General features: G+C 42.6%; 1 protein-coding gene across 5 annotated transcripts in view; it reads left to right on the top strand.

Annotated features, from left to right (window-relative positions):
• usp25 (ubiquitin specific peptidase 25) overlaps window positions 1-21358 on the top strand; it is a 102289-nt gene that overhangs the window by 5838 nt on the left and 75093 nt on the right. For all 5 annotated transcript variants that reach the window (XM_034178937.1, XM_034178940.1, XM_034178939.1 and 2 more), the window contains exon 2: window positions 20479-20556. In XM_034178937.1, coding sequence (XP_034034828.1) covers window positions 20479-20556 — 78 coding nt within the window. The remainder of the gene's footprint in view (window positions 1-20478; window positions 20557-21358) is intronic.

The raw sequence follows: 21358 nt of genomic DNA, 5'->3' as shown, positions 1-21358 counted from the left end.
GAAGACCTAGTCTGTTTGTAACCAACTGTAGTTACCAGCTACACAGGAGTAGCCTAACAAACAGCCATACCACACACATTACATGAAGATGAGAATATGTGCACATAGGAGTGAATGTTTTTGTGGTTGACCTGGCCTAAATATGTCACAGGTGTGACTTCCCTTCGACTTCAAGGAGCCTGCCATCCCTTGTACAACACACTGCATTTGCACTTTCCAACTTTTCTCCAGGCACCAAAGCATACTGGCCATCTTCACATTGACTCGACTTCACTGGTCTAAAGACAGCAGGGCTGAGAGCTGAAATGATTCATCGATTAACCCAAAAATCATTTTTGCCACATACACACATGATGGAGAATATGTATGACCGTGATATGCTTGCGTTTTGACTGTTGTATCTGACCCACCAACACCAAAATGACAACAACAACAAAAAACCCTGCAAACAAACAACATCCTTAAGCTCTGTTCGTCTCATTGTCTGCTGCACCTGTGGCTGCTCCTCTAACTTAAGACTTCTGCAGTGCATACTGACACTAAGTGCACTCCACTTTTATTTATAGTGCATTTATTAAGGGCGTGCTTTGCAGTTAAGTGTTTGAGGGTGTGAGGTCCATCTGAGTTTGACATCAGTAGGTCATGCAGCATTTGCTCGACAGGGAACCTTTGATTGCTTATGTTGAGACAGTTGCATTTCTTTTTTGAAGTTAACAGATGATGATTTGACTCGTCTGTTATTTCATCTGTTATTCTGTAGTTCAAGCACCATACATCTTCCTAATTTCTCTTTCAAATTATTATTGTTTTTTTTTTATTGTAAGTCCGTATGTTTATATTTGAAGATGGTGCTTTGGCCTAATCAAAAAGATCATAGTCTTTTAAAGGCATTTTATGGACTATACTGCACCCCCCCCCCCCCCCCCCCAAAAAAAAAGTTATTACATACCTCATGTCAGTGATGTTTTGTACGTGTGTCATTCACACTTTTTTCCCCTCGCTTTCATGTCCAGGTCATGTCGTCCCAGAGTCAAATTTTAATCCTATTATGGTAATGCACAATGACCTTGCCATAAGTATGGATGTTATGATTCATCATTATAAGGCTGCAGCTATAGAATAATTTTGAAATTAAGTATTCTAACAATTATTTAATCGAGTAATTGGAAAACTCAGTGGAATTTTGCGGATTTCCTCATGGGGAGGAGGCGGGGTGTTAATGTTTTACTTTGTAATCGTACTGTCACTGAGTTTTTTAAATGCCTATCGCGATAGGCATAGACTGGTGCATTTTTCTCTGCAGAGTTCCGCGGACACTGATCTGTGACTTTAATCCACACAAAAGTGACTCATGATTAACATATTTTAATGGCTTTGAGAGGCGTTAAGAAGCGGACTTGTGGCTTCTGAAGAGCAGCGAATCAAAGAACCAACAATCCAGTGGATCGAAGCACTGCTTCATTGGTTCACGCTTCAAAGTGGAGTCGTGCTGCAGAAGTGGTTGATTACAGAGCCGTTGCAGGGTTTGTAATCAGTGTAGAGAAATGATCATTTTCCCGGCAAACGCCCTCAAAAACAATCTGGATGCAGAGCCATCGTCTTTATTTTGCGGGCATACAAAGCAGGTGATTCAAAGATGGACAGTGTGTTTTACAAATATGTATTTCGGCACATCCATGCTTTAGATAAATTGGGGGAAAAAACTCTTTTACACAGATGCTTGTTTCCACCTGGGTTTCATAAAACCTGGGATCATTTCTGTGGTTCAAACAGAAGGAAAAAATGGCAGTATAGTGGCATGGAGGTGCACAGTGCATGTCGCGTATTTGCATGTAACAGAATACTGAGGAACTCTGCAAAGAATGACTTCACCCCACCTTCCCATATAAAGCTTGTCCCATCTGAATACATTAAGCAATAAGAGATTTATAAACAAAACAAGAATTATGGAGGCTGCAAATGATGAAAGGTTTGCCAGCTTTGCTTGCTTTCCATGAATCACATTCATCAGTATTGTAGCAAACTAGCCCCCTGTTGAACCCAAATGTTGAATCAGTTAAAACCTGTTATCCAAGTAGTACTACTAATAGTAGTAGCAATAATATTAATTGTTAAATTGACTTGACATCGCATGCTTTTGCACTGTTTGTGATCACACCACATGTAGCTGTCACCAAGTCCAGTTGGACAGCGTTCCAGACAACTTCTGCAAATGGACCACAGGGATTCAGTCGGTAAAAAATGTGAATGGGACACTGGCCCCTTTGTGTTGAGCACAATGCAATTTCATTGGGCCATTTGCCACAAGATTTTTCCTTTTTTTTATACAGCAGAACTCGCATGAATTCAGGTGGACCAGCAAATTTTGTCCATTGTAATTGAAATCCATTAGGGATAAAAAGGACAAAATTCTTTATGTATAAAATGGACAAAATCCATTATATGTATAGTTAACCTCCAAATCAACGATACAGTACGGACAAATTCCTCCATGAATTGAGGGTTGTTTTAGTGTTTTTTTCCAGACTTTGTGTTGTGAAGTCATATATGCGGACTTTTCTGCCAAACATATTTGATCCATGATCGAAATGTAATCAGTGGACGCACTGCAAAAACTATTAAAGGACATGTCACATGTTTTTTCACGTCTCAGCAAGACAACATAAAATTACTCATGATTGACTCTCAGCGTTAGCAGGTGCATTTCTGGAAAACATCTCACTTGACAATTCTCTGCATTTTTCAGCATGTGACTCCCGAAACATCCCGATGACTGACAGTGAGAAACAAAACTGCTCCATCCGAAAACGAAGCTTCTGATCTGCGATTGGAAAGTGATGGCTCGGATTTACAGACAGGAGATGACACACTTCACCCCAAAACTCTTAACTTCTTCACAGTGTTTTTGGAAGCTAAAGTGTGGTGATGAGCTGTTTGTGTGGATACTGGTTTTCTGAAGCTGTGAACATGTCGTGGGGACATCTACATGACGCTGTTTGTAACAGACTTCCTGACACGGAAATGGGTTTACATTGAAAAAAAATCATAATACATTATTTCCAGGAGTTCATGGCCTTTCGGTGATACAGAGCAGCATCCGACGATCGCACGTGCATGATGCCTTTGATTGTGTAGCGTTTACATTTGGAAATAATGCTGTTTTTACACATAGGCAGGACGTGTTACGAATGTCATACTTCCTAATCATGGCACATTCCTGACATTCTTAAAGTGACTTAATGCATCTGAATAGGTTTCTTATTAACGGTGCGTATCGGTCACGTACCACCCTCATTTCGCCGCATGTTAAGTGGTGATCTTTAATAATTGTTCTTGGAGCCCATACTGTCACGCATTGTTACGATTTGACACAGAAACTGTCAAGTTTTGACACGAATTGTAATGCGGTGTTACATTTCACTGCGCGCCACTACGGATCACTTCTCTCACATGCACACAATTAAACCCTGTTGCACTGCATTCAGTTTTATTGCTGCAGGATGCTGAAGAAGGACAGTGACGCCAAGTCGCCCAAGTCTTGTTCCAATGCTCCTCAGCGCTCTCCTGCAGGTGTTTCACCTCCTGTTGTGCCTGATGTTTGGGAGAACGAGTCTGAGCCAGAGGAGAGCCACATACAGCCAGACATCTGGCTCTTTCTGTCTCCTCCTCCTCCTTTCTGCACCACTCCATGGCACAGAGCCCAACTCTTCTTCTGCTGTGGATTCATCTGGATTTTGAGGAGCAATTTGGAGCGATGTGAACTGTTCAGCAGCTGACGGTAGCATGAATATGAGGTGGTGTGTGGAGACAATTTGCCTAATGTACAACATTCCTGACAGAACGTAACGATGTTTTGTTGTGCGCAACAGTGCAGAACATTATTATTGACCGTGCGTAATGGTTCGTGATAATTCGCCAGTGATACGTGCCATTAATCATAACGTATGGTAACAGGTTGTAACAGTTCCTGAGGACTCCTGACGCCTCTGCCCCGAATCATCAGATTGTACCGGCCAAGAATGTATACTTTGTGGCATTCGTAACTTGTTGTCATATGTGTAAACGCAACATAAATCTACCTCTGGGTGAGTCTTGCATGTTCAGGATTTTACCCCTTTTGCGTTTTGTGGCAAGCTTTTTTTTTTTTTTTTTTTACTTTGACTGTGAATTTGGATCTTGTGTGTGTGTATGTGTGTGTGTGTGTGTGTACGTATGTGCAGCTGATGAGAGGTTCCTGCTGCTGTGAACATGAACGTTTTTCCCCTGGCAGCAGATGTATTTTTTTTTTAGATTTTATTGATAACAACCATGCTCAGAGCTGATCCTCCAGCAGAGATTGTTATTGACAGGCTGCGTTTATGACTCATGGCACCAGGTGCACTGAATCTTCTCAGGGCTGCTGCTTTTACCGTGACTGCATCAAATTTCACAGTTTTCACTTAAAAATGAGTCATTATAACAGCGTCACACTTATGTCAGCTGTGGAATTAATCTGTGCCTCAGTTTTAACGTTAGCAGCTATATTCCATTGAAGTGCACGCCGGGACGCTTCTAATCGCTACATCAGCTGTCGGAAACACGAGTACTCTTGAGTATTCTGTTTTCGGAAGTCTCTGTATACTAACAGCCTAAATGTAAATTGCTTTGATGTCGGTGTGACATGTCCTTTAAAACATGATGGGAGACCAAGGAGTAAAAATGTAAAAGTGACAAATCACAGCCCTCTGCAGTCTCCGATTTAACAGGTGCATGGGTTCATAGCCATGCAGAGGGCTCTGATCTAAAGCGGTTTGGTTCGCCACACCCAGGGATATGTTTGAAACTTATCATATTACCGTGCAAGCAACAAGCAGCATTTTGTTAATAATCACCAGCCTTGAATTACGCCCTGCCTTGTTTAGGTATCGTGTCTGAGCACAGTTTGCAAAAATAAACAACGGTCTTTTAATCAAGGAAATACACTTTCCTCAAATCGATAAGTGTCAGTGCTGAACTTCATTTCATACCTCTGTTACTGGGCACATCTAGACTGTTTTGTCCGGTACATGCGAGCAGGTTTTAATGGAATGCATTACGATGGGGTGGGACGATTTCTCCAATGTGAGCGAAAATCCGTTATACAAAATCTGTTGTAGACTGTGTTTATTTCATGGAAATCCATGCAAAGCATTGGGTCTTTTGTTTTTGTCTGAGTGCGAATATCTGGTTTATACAATGACTGTTTAGGCGAGTTTTACTGTATTTAATATGACTAATCATCAAGGGTTGGTGTAACATTCAAATCTTGGTAAAAGTACTTAACATTATTCATTATTCAGTGCACAATAGAAAAAGAGTTTGACAAATTATTACACAAAAGCTTGACTTGGCAATTATAAGGATGATAGCAAGTCGTGTTTCTACAGTAATAAGTATCTGAGTAGAGAAATTCATATAGCCGGCATTCATCTTAGAATTACGGGCTACGAAATAATTTCAGCTCAAGTTAATCATTCTGAGATATTACACAAATAATAAAGACACCCATTATCAAAAACTTAGAGTCGTGAAAAGACCAAAATTTTGTCTGTCATCCTGAAGGAGAACAAGGTGTCCAGTGTTTTACAGAATATTTTAACATACTTGCTTGTTGAATTAAATTACAACATGAACAGTACTTGTGAATAAAACCAAATTTACTTTGTCAAAACTATGAAAAGTATGAAAGTGAGAAAAGGGGCAAAGCATATGAGTTTATAACTGTAACTTTTTTTTTTTTTTTTTTGAATAAACGAGATGCCGATAATCACATCGTCTGGTGAGAAGGTGACAAGAATAATTTTATTACAAAGCCATTTCTAGCGCATTGGTATTCTTTTATTTATTAGGCCATGCTTGGACTTTTACCCTCCTACATCTGTAATTTAATCTCATGGAGGAGTGTTGATTTTTATTCTTTGCGTTCAAATGATAATCTGTTGCTCTCTGTTCCATTTGCCCGCACTATTCTGAGAAAAAGGGCTTTTGTTCACGCCGTGCCTTCAACACAGAACATGTTACAAAAAGACTAGAAATTGAACTTTAAATCCAGGCTGAAAGTACTTGAGATGACGTTATCAAACTGCAATTGTTTTTCATAATGTTTATGTAATTTTACCTCTGCATTTGTAATTGTAACTTTTGCTACCTCTTGGCCAGGACTCCCTTGAAAAAGAAGTTTTTAATCTCAATGGGACTTTCATGGTTAAATAAATAAATAAAAATTCTGGATAAATACATTCATCCTACCCACGAAGGGTTCATTTGTTTTGGGCTTTAAGCCCCTTTCACACCGGGGCTGCTTTGAGTTGCTTCCTGTGGCGTCATAACGATGCAGGAATGTCTGCGTCAGGTGTGCGCAGCAGGGGGCAGAAAGGAGGTGAGGACGCAGCTTCCAGGTTCTCTGCACAGAGGAATCAGAGTGCACAGTTTGACTGCAGACAGACTGTGCACTCTGATTTCTCTTCTAGTTTATATTTGTTCTTGTGCTGAACTGCAGGTCTGCGCTCTGAGTTCTGTTATAGTTTATCTTTACTCCTTTGACCGCGAGATGTGCGCGCGAACGAACCGTCCGTGAGTAAATGTGGAGCTGTCTGGAGTTGTACTTGTTGTGGACATGTCCTGTCTCTGGCAATTAGTCTGTGAGCAGGACTTACACTCAACAAAAATATAAACGCAACACTTTTGGTTTTGCTCCCATTTTGTATGAGATGAACTCAAAGATCTAAACCTTTTTCCACATACACAATATCACCATTTCCCTCAAATATTGTTCACAAACCAGTCTAAATGTGATAGTGAGCACTTCTCCTTTGCTGAGATAATCCATCCCACCTCACAGGTGTGCCATATCAAGATGCTGATTAGACACCATGATTAGTGCACAGGTGTGCCTTAGACTGTCCACAACAAAAGGCCATTCTGAAAGGTGCAGTTTTGTTTTATTGGGGGGGATACCAGTCAGTATCTGGTGTGACCACCATTTGCCTCATGCAGTGCAACACATCTCCTTCGCATAGAGTTGATCAGGTTGTCAGTTGTGGCCTGTGGAATGTTGGTTCAGTCCTCTTCAATGGCTGTGCGAAGTTGCTGGATATTGGCAGGAACTGGTACATGCTGTCGTATACGCCGATCCAGAGCATCCCAAACATGCTCAATGGGTGACATGTCCGGTGAGTATGCCGGCCATGCAAGAACTGGGACATTTTCAGCTTCCAAGAATTGTGTACAGATCCTTGCAACATAGGGCCGTACATTATGCTGCTGCAACATGAGGTGATGTTCTTGGATGTATGGCACAACAATGGGCCTCAGGATCTCGTCACGGTATCTCTGTGCATTCAAAATGCCATCAATAAAATGCACCTGTGTTCTTCGTCCATAACAGACGCCTGCCCATACCATAACCCCGCCGCCACCATGGGCCACTCGATCCACAACATTGACATCAGAAAACCGCTCACCCACACGACGCCACACAGGCTGTCTGCCATCTGCCCTGGATAGTGTGAACCGGGATTCATCCGTGAAGAGAACACCTCTCCAACGTGCCAAACGCCAGTGAATGTGAGCATTTGCCCACTCAAGTCGGTTACGACGACGAACTGGAGTCAGGTCGAGACCCCAATGAGGACGACGAGTATGCAGATGAGCTTCCCTGAGACGGTTTCTGACAGTTTGTGCAGAAATTCTTTGGTTATGCAAACCGATTGTTTCAGCAGCTGTCCGAGTGGCTGGTCTCAGACGATCTTGGAGGTGAACATGCTGGATGTGGAGGTCCTGGGCTGGTGTGGTTACACGTGGTCTGCGATTGTGAGGCTGGTTGGATGTACTGCCAAATTCTCTGAAACACCTTTGGAGACGGCTTATGGTAGAGAAATGAACATTCAATACACGAGCAACAGCTCTGGTTGACATTCCTGCTGTCAGCATGCCAATTGCACGCTCCCTCAAATCTTGCGACATCTGTGGCATTGTGCTGTGTGATTAAAACTGCACCTTTCAGAGTGGCCTTTTATTGTGGGCAGTCTAAGGCACACCTGTACACTAATCATGGTGTCTAATCAGCATCTTGATATGGCACACCTGTGATGTGGGATGGATTATCTCAGCAAACGAGAAGTGCTCACTATCACAGATTTAGACTGGTTTGTGAACAATATTTGAGGGAAATGGTGATAATGTGTATGTGGAAAAAGTTTTAGATCTTTGAGTTCATCTCATACAAAATGGGAGCAAAACCAAGTGTTGCGTTTATATTTTTGTTGAGTGTTTGTCCTTTTCTGTGAGGAACTGCAGCAGCCAGACAGTTTTTTTTTCTTTCTTTTAATTGTTCACATGTGCACGTGCAAAAAATTGTCCGTGAGTGACTGGAGAATGCTCGACGTCTACTGTATGTGGATATGTCCTGCCTCTGGCAATCAGTCTGTGAGCAGGACTTTTATGGACTTTATTTAAACACATTTGCAGACACATTGCAGCAGCAATGTGATAGCAGCAGCAGCTGCAATCAGCAGCATTTTTTTTCTGTGCTCTTTTTGAGCATGTAGTTTCTATTTCATTCCTGCTGACCGCCAGAGGGCGGTGGTTTAGCACCTGAATAACTACATGTGCGCAAGCACAGAGAGGTCGAGAATATATACCAACAAAGTCACGCCGTTGGATGTGACCTGGGTGACGTCACTGGTTGTCTTTATATGCCAGACGCACCCAACGCTTGCTTCTTTTCTACATTCTCGCATTCTGAAGAGGTTGAGAACGCATTTAGCTATGATTGCCGCTCTCACTTGTAGCCTCGCAACCCACTTCTGGTTGGAGCTACGTGCACTGCACACGTCCTCCAGAGGCTGCGAGACACGACTTCAACGTTTTGTGTTCTTGGATTCGCCTGTCGTGAGTACACCTTACTCGCCGGGTGCACGCCTTCGCCGCTGCCCTGCTGGGTATTTTCCTCTGTGCATAGTTGAAGCCATTAGCTGCTAGCCGCTAACCCTTTAGCTGTGTTGTTTCGACGAAAGCTGGCTTCTTGTTTAGTTGTGTCACTAACCCTGTTAACTATGTGGTAGTGTGTGTATCAGAACCAGTATAGTGTACTGTGTTGGGTTTGCTGTGAGTGTTTTCCACTACTTGAAGTACTTTCTTCTGCGCTGCCGCCATTTTGCTAAGTTCAACAGCTCCGCCAGCAGCTACTGTTGTGGTTGCTGTAAGTGACTTAGCACTTGGGCTGTGAGTATTTTGCTTGTGTGCATTGTGTTACTACTGTGGCTGTGAGTGATTCACACTCTGTGCCTTGTATTAGCCTTTACGCTGTGAGTGCTTCACGTTCCGTGCCTTGTGTTAAGACTGTGGCTGTGAGTGCTTCACGCTCTGTGCCTCGTGTTAAGACTGGCTGTGAGTGCTTCACGCTCCGTGCCTCGTGTTACGGCTGTGGCTGTGAGCGCTTCACGCTCCGTGCCTCGTGTTACGGCTGTGGCTGTGAGCGATTCACGCTCCGTGCCTTGTTAGCATTACGCTGCGAGTGATTCATATGTTGCCAGTGTTTCGCACTCCGTGCCTTGTGTTGTTATTACGCTGTGAGTGATTCACGCTCCGTGCCTTGTGTTGTTATTACGCTGTGAGTGATTCACGCTCCGTTCCTTGTGTTATTACTTACACTGCGTGTGATTCACGCTTTGTCTTTCTATCTGTAACTATCAGTGCTTGTGTTAGCCATCTGCATGCAGTTCACAATGTTGTCAGGGCCTTTGTTGCATGGCCGTAGTACCTGTTTGGCTCCCTTGAGCCCAGGTGATGGACATATGTTTTGCCCCTCGTGTCTTGGGATCAGACGCCTGAGGGAAGCCCTGACTGGCGTTGCCTGCCTTAATTGTGCCAGTATGCCACTGGCAGAGAGGTCTGCTAGACTCGCGACATTGGAAAGTAGGATGCCCAGTGGGACTTTGACCTCCAGCCCCAGGAAGGAACCAAAACGCCATAAACGCCCACATGCAAGGACCCCTTCTGCTAAGAAGGTTACTCATTACATTGCTTTGGCTGAAAAGTTCAAAACGTTGACTTCTGAGTTTGCTCAGATTAAGTCCTTGCTTCTGAATCTACAACCTAGGGACGCCGTAACAGTTCCTGTTGTCCCTAATGAGGCTGATCAGACCAATGTAGTTACTCAGCAGAAAGAAGATGCCATGTCTATTGCTGCAACTGATTCCTTGTACATGACAAGTGATACAAACTTTGTGGAGGATCAGAATGAGAGGGGTCTCTCCCCAAGCCATTCATTAGTGGGCTCTCACACCTCTGAGGCAGAGTCTCTGCCGCAAACCGGACCTGGACTATCCTTTTCAAGCAAGCTGTTCAGTTGGCTTTATCCAGGCTTGGGGTCGACAATCCCCCTGCGGAAACCACCGCTTCAAGTGCCTTTATCAAAGTCACTCAGAAACTTGAGTTCAATGTTCCAGTTTCGCAACCATATATCGAGGAGCTCCACCGATGTTGGGCAGACCCCAAATCATCGACCCATCTATCGCAGGACTGCAGAGCCCTTATCTCTGTGTGATTCGGTTCGATCTGAACCATTTGCCCGCCGTTGACAGCATTATTGTGAACCTGGTTGTGGCTCTGGCTGATGCTGCTCGGCCGGATGCCCGCTGCCCACGACCTCAGTGTAGGGTCACTGATGACCTCCTCACCAAAAGCTATGACATAGCTCCTCGCATTGGTTGCTTAGGCAACTCACTGTCCCATTTAGCCCTTGCCCTCTCAAAGTCTTTGAGGGAGGCAGAGGTTGATGATGCTACTCAAAGTCTTAGTGATGCCTCACTCCAAACTTTTGCTTATATGTCCAGAGAGCTTGGCAGACTGATGTCAACCCTTAACACTGCTAGACATCAGGTGTGGCTTGCACAGTCCCCCCTGTCTGAATCCTGCAGAGGTACACTCCGTTCACTGCCTGTTCTTCCAGGATAAGTATTTGGACCTGCGGCCCAACAAACTTTTCGTGCTGTTGAGGCTAGTAAATCTTGGCAACAGTTTGTTGACCTACACCGGTCTTTCAGGCCTCAACCAGTCAGACGTGCTACAGCTTTTCACTCTACATCCAAGCTCCCGCCTGCTCCCAGAGCTGCACGTGCCTTCACAGTTGAGGGCCAGCTCTCCCAGCGGCCTGCCTTTTGAGAGCCTATTGGCAGGCCCCTGAGAACTGAACGGTTTCACAGAGCTTCCAGTAATCATGCCCAGAGGTCCTCAGGGATGTGAGGCAGAGGTGGTCGGGTCTGACTGCCAACGTTTGGCCCCCAGCCGTTTTCACTAAATCATCTCAGGCACTGGGAGGCTTAAGTTCAAGACGCATGGGTGATTTCAACCTTGTTCGAAGGTTACAGAATTCAGTTCAGATGTCATCCTCCAAAGTTCAATGGGGTGAGGATGACCGTTGTTTCCGACCCAGTGCATCTGGGTCAGTGCAATATTAGCATCTATTCGGAAAATAGATGCCCTGTTTGTGTGTTATGGTGATCACAAAAAAGGCTATGCTGTCTCAAAGCAGCGACTTTCACATTGGGTTGTGGATGCCATTTTACAAGTATACAAGTCCAGGGGTCTTCAGCCTCCTAAAGTTACATGCCATTCCCCCAGAGGGGTGTCCACCTCCTGGGCTGCACTGAGAGGCGTTCCTTTGAATGATATTTGTGCTGCTGCTATGTGGGCTTTGTCCTGTAATTTCACCCGCTATTACAGACTGAATGTGGCTGCTCCTCCTGCGGTGACTTCGGCGGTGTTGTCTGCCTCCACTCCCCACTGCTGATGCTAGGTGAGTGTGACTCTTCGTGACCTTGTTGGTATTAAGTCATCCAGGTGCTAAAGCACCGCCCTCTGGCGGTCAGTAGGAATGAAATAGAACGAGAGTTAAGAATGTAACTAAGGTTCTGTGAATTCTGGATGACCACCAGAGTTGTTTGTCACTCAGTCTTGCGAGTTCATTCTGAATAGAAGCGAGCGCTGGGTGCGTCTCGCATATAAAGACAACCAGTGACATCACCCAGGTCACATCCAATGGCGTGTTGGTATATATTCTCGACCTCTCTGTGCTTGCGCACATGTAGTTATCCAGGTGCTAAAGCACCGCCCTCTGGTGGCCATCTGGAATTCATACATTTGTAACTCTCATTTTACTGCATTGTGTACACGGTATAAAAACAATCCTGCATGATTTATACTTCAGGAACAATGGAATACAGCAGGAATCATACATTGGCATCGGGTAACTTTGTATTGTGAGGGTGTGGCTTCCAGTCATGTTGAGTACCATCGCGTTGCCCTGACTTGCACTGAAATCACTTAATTTCTGCGTCGAGCACAGGATGCAAAAAAATTAAACGTTTAATTTTTGGCGTCCGATTTGCTTCGTCCTTTGCATCCCTCGTGCTGTTGTGGCGTTGAACGACATCGTCTTGGCACTAGGTTGCTTCCATGTGGCGTCGCCAAGAGGCCGCACGAGGCAACTCGAAGTGGGCCCGGTGTGAAAGGGGCTTAAGAGTTTATAAAGTCATATTTTGGAGGACTGCATTGTTGTTTTCCTAACCGCTTTCTTTGTTGTGGACATTAAAAGTCATAGCTGCGTTTTTCCTCTAGTAATCATACATTAAGTGGCGCTAACGGGTGAAGCCTTCAGCTGCTAAAATGCTAGCGCCATTAGCATTCAGATGAGTTTTAAAGGTGCACTGACACAAGCATGCCTGTGACTCCTGCAATACATTGTCGTGATAATCCCACCCGCTGTGTTCACAGCTGGACGCCATTCTTTGTTCTACCGGCTGCCATGTGCTCTGCGCTGGATGCTGCGTATATAAAACAATTATTTTGTGGCGGATTAATCTTTTTTTTTTCTTCTGCAAATTGGCCATTGAAAACGGCTCTAATCACTTCCTGAATCACAGAGGAGGCTGCAGCCAGAGCCGTTCGCATGCACGCTCACACTTAACTGCCTGCAGAAAACATTTGGAGCCATCTAAAAAGGTAATTATTTGTCATGTTTACATTATCATGGCTTGATAAAACAGTTGTGTGTTCTTTCCTTCTTTGTGAAGCTGTTAATGTTTATAACAGATTTAACTTTTTGTTATAATTCTTAAGACGAGCTGCGCTCTGATGCGATCCGCTGACGTCACCACTCGCTCTATTCACTTCTTGTTTACTCCACTTGATGAGCTGCATGTCATGTTGGAGATTAGATCGCGCCACATAGCATGACATTTGTGCGTGAAAGATTTTTTGAACATTTCAGTATTCTGTGTGCAATAGCACGCACCATCGCCCCTCTGGCATCCTGTTAAAGATGAGTTTACTGTCCAGGTCGCGCTATTGCGTGAATCAAAGGCATGCTTGTGTCAGTGCACCTTAACTCCGTCTGCAAATCAAAACCACAAGATTAATGAGTTTGAGCAATGGACAAAAATTTGTCTGAGGTCAGTGACTGAAAATAATACGTAACATTAGTGCTGTGCTTAAGTTTATCAGCTAAATTAGCTTTTTAGCTGCAGGTTGTGTCGAGCTGAGTGTTTGACCGATTTTCATTTTTACCAAATAAAGCTACACAGTTTTTATTTTTACTGCTGTAACTACAAGAAAAGTCTCAACTTTAAATAACTTAGATTTTTTTAACCATCAAGTAATCAAAGAAAATAACAGTGCTATTTCATATTTCTTTATATTTTAAGAAATATATTTCTTGACCCACATCAGAAACACAATTTGAATGAATGAATCTACCATTATAACATTATATCTGATTTTTCATGCTATTTTATTGGTATAAAAATAGTTTTCTAATGTAAGAGGTTTTTTTTTTTTACTTCAAAATGAACAGTAATTAGAAATTAACATTGAATTTAAAACATAAGGATTTTAAGGTGGCCAAGAATTTGGAAACGGAGATAATCAATAGCTCCAAAGTTCTTTGAATTGTCATTTCATTTACTTTGTACTTTTCTGAACCACAACATATGTTTTTTTTTTTTTTTTTTTGGGATTAAAGGCTGGTAGCGCAATACAAGTTGTGTGAAAAGACTGGGGTGGAAAAATTGACCTAACCCAACAAAAAATAAATTTTTGGGAGATTTTTTTGGTGGGTAAATAGACCTGAAAATGCACCAGAATGCATCTGAGATTTCAAATTTCTCTGGGGGACTTTTGGGCTGTAGCATGCTTGGGCACAGCCCAGAGTGCCCAGTGTGAGTACACCCTCAGTAGTGGCAGTGAGGTGACCAAGCAGTTACTGCATGTTTCCAGAGCAGAAGATAAACCGGTTCAAGACCGTACTTCTGATGTAATGTGGAGTTATTTCAGGAAGGGCATCCAGCATAAAAAGTGCCAAATCAATATCCAGATCTATCTCATATCTGCTGTGATGACCCCAACTGGAAAAGCCGAAGGAACTTACTTTATCGCTATGGGTGTTGTACATAGACTACATATATACTGGACAAAGCCTGTGTGACATCACCCATTGGTTGTCTTTAGTGATCCAGAACAGCCGAAATGACTCCCTCATAGAGTTGTGCAGCATATCCGGTTTAACCGTTACATGCTGTAATTTTGGCCAACGGAAGAGATTTGGACTCCACTGACTAATCGCGATAATGCCCGCAGAGTTTTTTGATCCAGGAAACCTCCTCTGTGAAGCATCTGTGAACCACTGCTGCAGAGGGGGGGGGGGGTGTTCTGAGCGTGTCTCTCACTGAGAGGAGAGTCTTAATGTGCATTTGTGAGAAACCTGAGTGTCTTCTCCACGTAGTAGTTCTGTTGCTGATATTTGCAAAGCTATTGTTTTTTTATTTCATCACATGCTCCAGGCGGAGGCTTTGGCGCGACCCGGATCAAACATTTGAGAAAGCGGCACGTTAAGTAATGTAAGGATTTTTTTTTTAACTGGGTTAGAAATCAAATCAAAATCAATTTTATTTATATAGCGCCAAATCACAACAAACAGTTGCCCCAAGGCGCTTTATATTGTAAGGCAAAGCCATACAATAATTACGGAAAAACCCCAACGGTCAAAACGACCCCCTGTGAGCAAGCACTTGGCGACAGTGGGAAGGAAAAACTCCCTTTTAACAGGAAGAAACCTCCAGCAGAACCAGGCTCAGGGAGGGGCAGTCTTCTGCTGGGACTGGTTGGGGCTGAGGGAGAGAACCAGGAAAAAGACATGCTGTGGAGGGGAGCAGAGATCAGTCACTAATGATTAAATGCAGAGTGGTGCATACAGAGCAAAAAGAGAAAGAAACACTCAGTGCAACATGGGAGCCCCCCAGCAGTCTGTCTATAGCAGCATAACTAAGGGATGGTTCAGGGTCACCTGATCCAGTCCTAACTATAAGCTTTAGCAAAAAGGAAAGTTTTAAGCCTAATCTTAAAAGTAGAGAGGGTGTCTGTCTCCCTGATCCGAATTGGGAGCTGGTTCCACAGTAGAGGAGCCTGAAAGCTGAAGGCTCTGCCTCCCATTCTACTCTTAAAAACCCTAGGAACTACAAGTAAGCCTGCAGTCTGAGAGTGAAGCACTCTATTGGGGTGATATGGTACAATGAGGTCCCTAAGATAAGATGGGACCTGATTATTCAAAACCTTATAAGTAAGAAGAAGAATTTTAAATTCTATTCTAGAATTAACAGGAAGCCAATGAAGAGAGGCCAATATGGGTGAGATATGCTCTCTCCTTCTAGTCCCCGTCAGTACTCTAGCTGCAGCATTTTGAATTAACTGAAGGGTTTTCAGGGAACTTTTAGGACAACCTGATAATAATGAATTACAATAGTCCAGCCTAGAGGAAATAAATGCATGAATTAGTTTTTTCAGCATCACTCTGAGACAAGACCTTTCTAATTTTAGAGATATTGCGCAAATGCAAAAAAGCAGTCCTACATATTTGTTTAATATGCGCATTGAATGACATATCCTGATCAAAAATGACTCCAAGATTTCTCACAGTATTACTAGAGGTCAGGGTAATGCCATCCAGAGTAAGGATCTGGTTAGACACCATGTTTCTAAGATTTGTGGGGCCAAGTACAATAACTTCAGTTTTATCTGAGTTTAAAAGCAGGAAATTAGAGGTCATCCATGTCTATGTCTGTAAGACAATCCTGCAGTTTAGCTAATTGGTGTGTGTCCTCTGGCTTCATGGATAGATAAAGCTGGGTATCATCTGCGTAACAATGAAAATTTAAGCAATGCTGTCTAATAATACTGCCTAAGGGAAGCATGTATAAAGTGAATAAAATTGGTCCTAGCACAGAACCTTGTGGAACTCCATAATTAACCTTAGTCTGTGAAGAAGATTTCCCATTTACATGAACAAATTGTAATCTATTAGATAAATATGATTTAAACCACTGCGGTGCAGTGCCTTTAATACCTATGGCATGCTCTAATCTCTGTAATAAAATTTTATGGTCAACGGTATCAGAAGCAGCACTGAGGTCTAACAGAACAAGCACAGAGATGAGTCCACTGTCTGAGGCCATAAGAAGATCATTTGTAACCTTCACTAATGCTGTTTCTGTACTATGATGAATTCTAAACCCTGACTGAAACTCTTCAAATAGACCATTCCTCTGCAGATGATCAGTTAGCTGTTTTACAACTACCCTTTCAAGAATTTTTGAGAGAAAAGGAAGGTTGGAGATTGGCCTACAATTAGCTAAGATAGTTGGGTCAAGTGATGGCTTTTTAAGTAATGGTTTAATTACTGCCACCTTAAAAGCCTGTGGTACATAGCCAACTAATAAAGATAGATTGATCATATTTAAGACCGAAGCATTAATTAATGGTAGGGCTTCTTTGAGCAGCCTGGTAGGAATGGGGTCTAATAGACATGTTAATGCTTTTGAGGAAGTAACTAATGAAAATAACTCAGACAGAACAATCGGAGAGAAAGAGTCTAACCAAATACCGGCATCACTGAAAGCAGCCAAAGAGAACGATATGTCTTTGGGATGGTTATGAGTAATTTTTTGTCTAATAGTTAAAATTTTATTAGCAAAGAAAGTCATGAAGTCATTACTAGTTAAAGTTAAAGGAATACTCGGCTCAATAGAGCTCTGACTCTTTGTCAGCCTGGCTACAGTGCTGAAAAGAAACCTGGGGTTGTTCCTATTTTCTTCAATTAGTGATGAGTAGTAAGATGTCCTAGCTTTACTGAGGGCTTTTTTATAGAGCAACAGACTCTTTTTCCAGGCTAAGTGAAGATCTTCTAAATTAGTGAGACGCCATTTCCTCTCCAACTTACGGGTTATCTGCTTTAAGCTGCGAGTTTGTGAGTTATACCATGGAGTCAGGCACTTCTGATTTAAGGCTCTCTTTTTCAGAGGAGCTACAGCATTCAAAGTTGTCCTCAATGAGGATATAAAACTATTGTCGAGATAATCTATCTCACTCACAGAGTTTAGGTAGCTACTCTGCCCTGTGTTGGTATATGGCATCGGAGAACATAAAGAAGGAATCATATCCTTAAACCTAGTTACAGCGCTTTCTGAAAGACTTCTACTGTAATGAAACTTATTCCCCACTGCTGGGTAGTCCATCAGAGTAAATGTAAATGTTATTAAGAAATGATCAGACAGAAGGGGGTTTTCAGGGAATACTGCTAAGTCTTCAATTTCCATACCATAAGTCAGAACAAGTTCTAAGGTATGATTAAAGTGGGGGGTGGACTCATTTACATTTTGAGCAAAGCCAATCGAGTCTAACAATAGATTAAATGCAGTGTTGAGACTGTCATTCTCAGCATCTGTGTGGATGTTAAAATCGCCCACTATAATTATCTTATCTGAGCTAAGCACTAAGTCAGACAAAAGGTCCAAAAATTCACAGAGAAACTCACAGTAACGACCAGGTGGACGATAGATAACAACAAATAAAACTGTTTTTTGGGACTTCCAATTTGGATGGACAAGACTAAGAGTCAAGCTTTCAAATGAATTAAATCTCTGTCTGGGTTTTTGATTAATTAATAAGCTGGAGTGGAAGATTGCTGCTAATCCTCCGCCTCAGCCCGTGCTACGAGTGTTCTGGCAGTTAGTGTGACTCGGGGACATATTCATCCTGCTGTAACCAGGTTTCTGTAAGGCAGAATAAATGTTGAAATAAATTGATGTTGATCAATTATTATATCATGTACTAACAGGGACTTAGAAGAGAGAGATCTAATGTTTAATAGACCACATTTAACTGTTTTAGTCTGTGGTGCAGTTGAAGGTGCTATATTATTTTTTCTTTTTGAATTTTTATGCTTAAATATATTTTTACTGGTTATTGGTGGTCTGGGAGCAGGCACCGTCTCTACGGGGATGGGGTAATGAGGGGATGGCAGGGGGAGAGAAGCTGCAGAGAGGCGTGTAAGACTACAACTCTGCTTCCTGGTCCCAACCCTGGATAGTCACGGTTTGGAGGATTTAAGAAAATTGGCCAGATTTCTAGAAATGAGAGCTGCTCCATCTAAAGTGGGATGGACGCCGTCTCTCCTAACAAGACCAGGTTTTCCCCAGAAACTTTGCCAATTATCTATGAAGCCCACCTCATTTTTTGGACACCACTCAGACAGCCAGCAATTCAAGGAGAACATGCGGTTAAACATGTCACTCCCGGTCCGATTGGGGAGGGACCCAGAGAAAACTACAGAGTCCGATATTGTTTTGCAAAGTTACACACCGATTCAGTGACAGAAAGACAAAATCAGCCAGGTAATGCTGATTTACTGGCTTCAAATATGAGTAAATTAAGTATTTTTATTAATTTTATTGGTGGCTTTGTCTTGAGTTTTGTGAATGAGGAAAAGCTCCAGTGACTGTCCTGAAAATGGTTCATGTATTCAGAGCTGGTGTGCTATCTAGTGTTCAAGAGATGAAACTTCAGCCACTGACCCAACAGTAAATAATTTTATTTTATTTTTTCACCAAAACATCACATCTAGGCTTGCATCTTAGATGTACCTTCTGGCAAATTGTAGGTATAGTTTTGAGCTCTACACAGTAAATGTCCTCAAAATGCATTATATTTGTTTTTGTTTTATTGTTGTCATATTTGATTTATTTATATCAATTTACCTTTGCTAAGGGACCCATTCAGAAACACTTACATTATGATTTTTACACTTAAGTTTATATCACAGTATATACTGTTACCTTGAAGGGATTCAGTTTATACCGTGATATGAATTTTAGGTCATATCGCTCAGCCCTACCCCCTTGTCTGGAGGTCGCCATGTTGAGAGCCCCGCCCCCACTGATTCACAATAAACTCATTAATGCATAAGTAGGTGGAGCGTGGGTGGGTCCATGTGTGATGACAAATGCCTGAACATGCCCCTCTGTTTGAGTCCAAAGCACCAGCTAAGAGGCTAGCTTCAGATCAGATGTTTTTTCAGTCATATTTTTGAGGACTGTGAGGTGGTTCTCTTTCTGGTTTACATTGGGGGAGGTGATGGTCTAGTGCTTAAGGTGTTGGGCTTGAGTCCAGAAGATCATGGGTTCAAATCCCCACCTGACTGGAAAATCACTAAGGCCCCTTTGGCAAGGCCTTTAATCCCCTATTGCTCCCAGTGTGTAGTGAGCGCCTTGTATGGCAGCACCCTGACATCGGGGTGAATGTGAGGCATTATTATAAAGTGCTTTGAGTGTCTGACACAGATGGAAAAGTGCTCTTTAAATTTACCATTTATGTTGATGTGGCCAGTAAAAGTTATAAGCTGCATATTTCCTGAGTAGTTGTGTATTAAGTGGACCTAGTGATAGCTACTAAAACTGCTAACACTGTTAGCATGTGACATTAAATAAGATGAGCGTTCCACTCAACGTGACTATTGTAACAGGGACGTCTTAGATGATCCCTTAGAAAGTTTCACAGCACAAGACAGATTATCCCAGGTGTTTGTAATAAAATACTCCAAACAAACAGACCTAGCAACAACACAACAGCAAGTAGCGGCCTCTGAGCAATGGTCGGATGTTATGCGAGGAGTTGCTGCACCGAACTCAGCGGCTGTCACTCAAAGCAATGGCACTCACAATTAGAGTGAACTTTATGGGTTAAAGCAACTTAAACTAAAAAGTTAGAAAAAAAATCACCTTCCATACAGTTGTCATGGAGAAGGAAACTATGTAAAGAGACAAAAACTGTTTTTGTACCAGGCTGTAAACATGCCAGCCTCAAGTGGCCAGTCAAGGAACTGCAAGATTTATGACTTCCGGGTTGGGTAAAAATACAGCCTCGAGTGTTGCCGCTTGGTGTGGTGCCCGGTTTTAAGTTAAATTATGCTTAGGTTTGGGTATATTTTTGGTCTGTCCAGCTGTCATTTTTGATTGTTTCCTTGACACTTTGTGGTGTTTTATATTTTGTTTTCCCCTTTTTGGAAACCTTGCATTAAACCTCTTCCTTTTTCTCTCCATTTGTCCTTCCTCTATCTTGTTTTGCCAATAGCACCAGCAGACTTTGCTAAACCAATTGAGGGAAGTCACTGGAACTACAGACCTTCAGTTGCTCCAGCAGGCCCTACAGGTGCATCACTGACCTGACACACATGCAGTATAAACCCTGATAACAGAAGTCACATTTATGCACCCTCTGTTCTTCTCACAGTTTGCCTTTCTGTCTCCTTCACCCATGGTGATGCTGCCTAATGCTGACTCAGATGTGCTTTTCACAAAATATTTTTGCATAAATCAGTCACACACTTGCTGTCCAAGGTCTAATGTGTTCATCCATGGGAAACTTGTGTAAAGCTAATGGCAAAGCAAAAATAAAATAACGAAGTACAACATGATATTATATATATTCTTTTGGCTGCTCGCGTTTGCTACCTGTCATAACCAGTAGGGATGTGAATCGTACAACAACTCACGATTCAGTTCGATTCCGATTCTTGGGGTGACGATTCGATTCAGAATCGATTTTCGATTCAAAGAGCGCTGAGAAATAGTTATATTACTTAAAAAATGTTTATGTTTAAGAAAAATGCAGCTTTACAAGGTTAATCAAGTGATTCTAGATGTAAATTTACTTATCTGCTTTGCTCGTTCAGAGTTGGCTGGCAGTTTAGCGAAGCGCTGGTCAGTAGTTGGCAGATAACGCTCCTCCCCTCTTTTAGCTCCGGGTGATAGCGTAGCATGTGGGCTTGCAGATTTGAAATTTTCCGAAGTACTTGACTTTCATTTTGCAGATTCTGCACACTGCATAAGTCATGTCAAGCTCCTTTTTACGCAGCAAATAATAAAATCCAAAATGCGCCCAAACATTTGCCTTCAGCAAAGACGGTGCTGGCTGAATTAGCTCTTCGTCTGCCATGTTAAGCTACAGCCAC

Source organism: Thalassophryne amazonica, chromosome 9 (assembly GCF_902500255.1).
Source record: "Thalassophryne amazonica chromosome 9, fThaAma1.1, whole genome shotgun sequence".
Lineage (NCBI taxonomy): Eukaryota > Metazoa > Chordata > Actinopteri > Batrachoidiformes > Batrachoididae > Thalassophryne > Thalassophryne amazonica.
The sequence above is the reverse complement of the archived record's forward strand: the minus strand, read 5'-3'. Positions and strand labels throughout refer to the sequence as shown.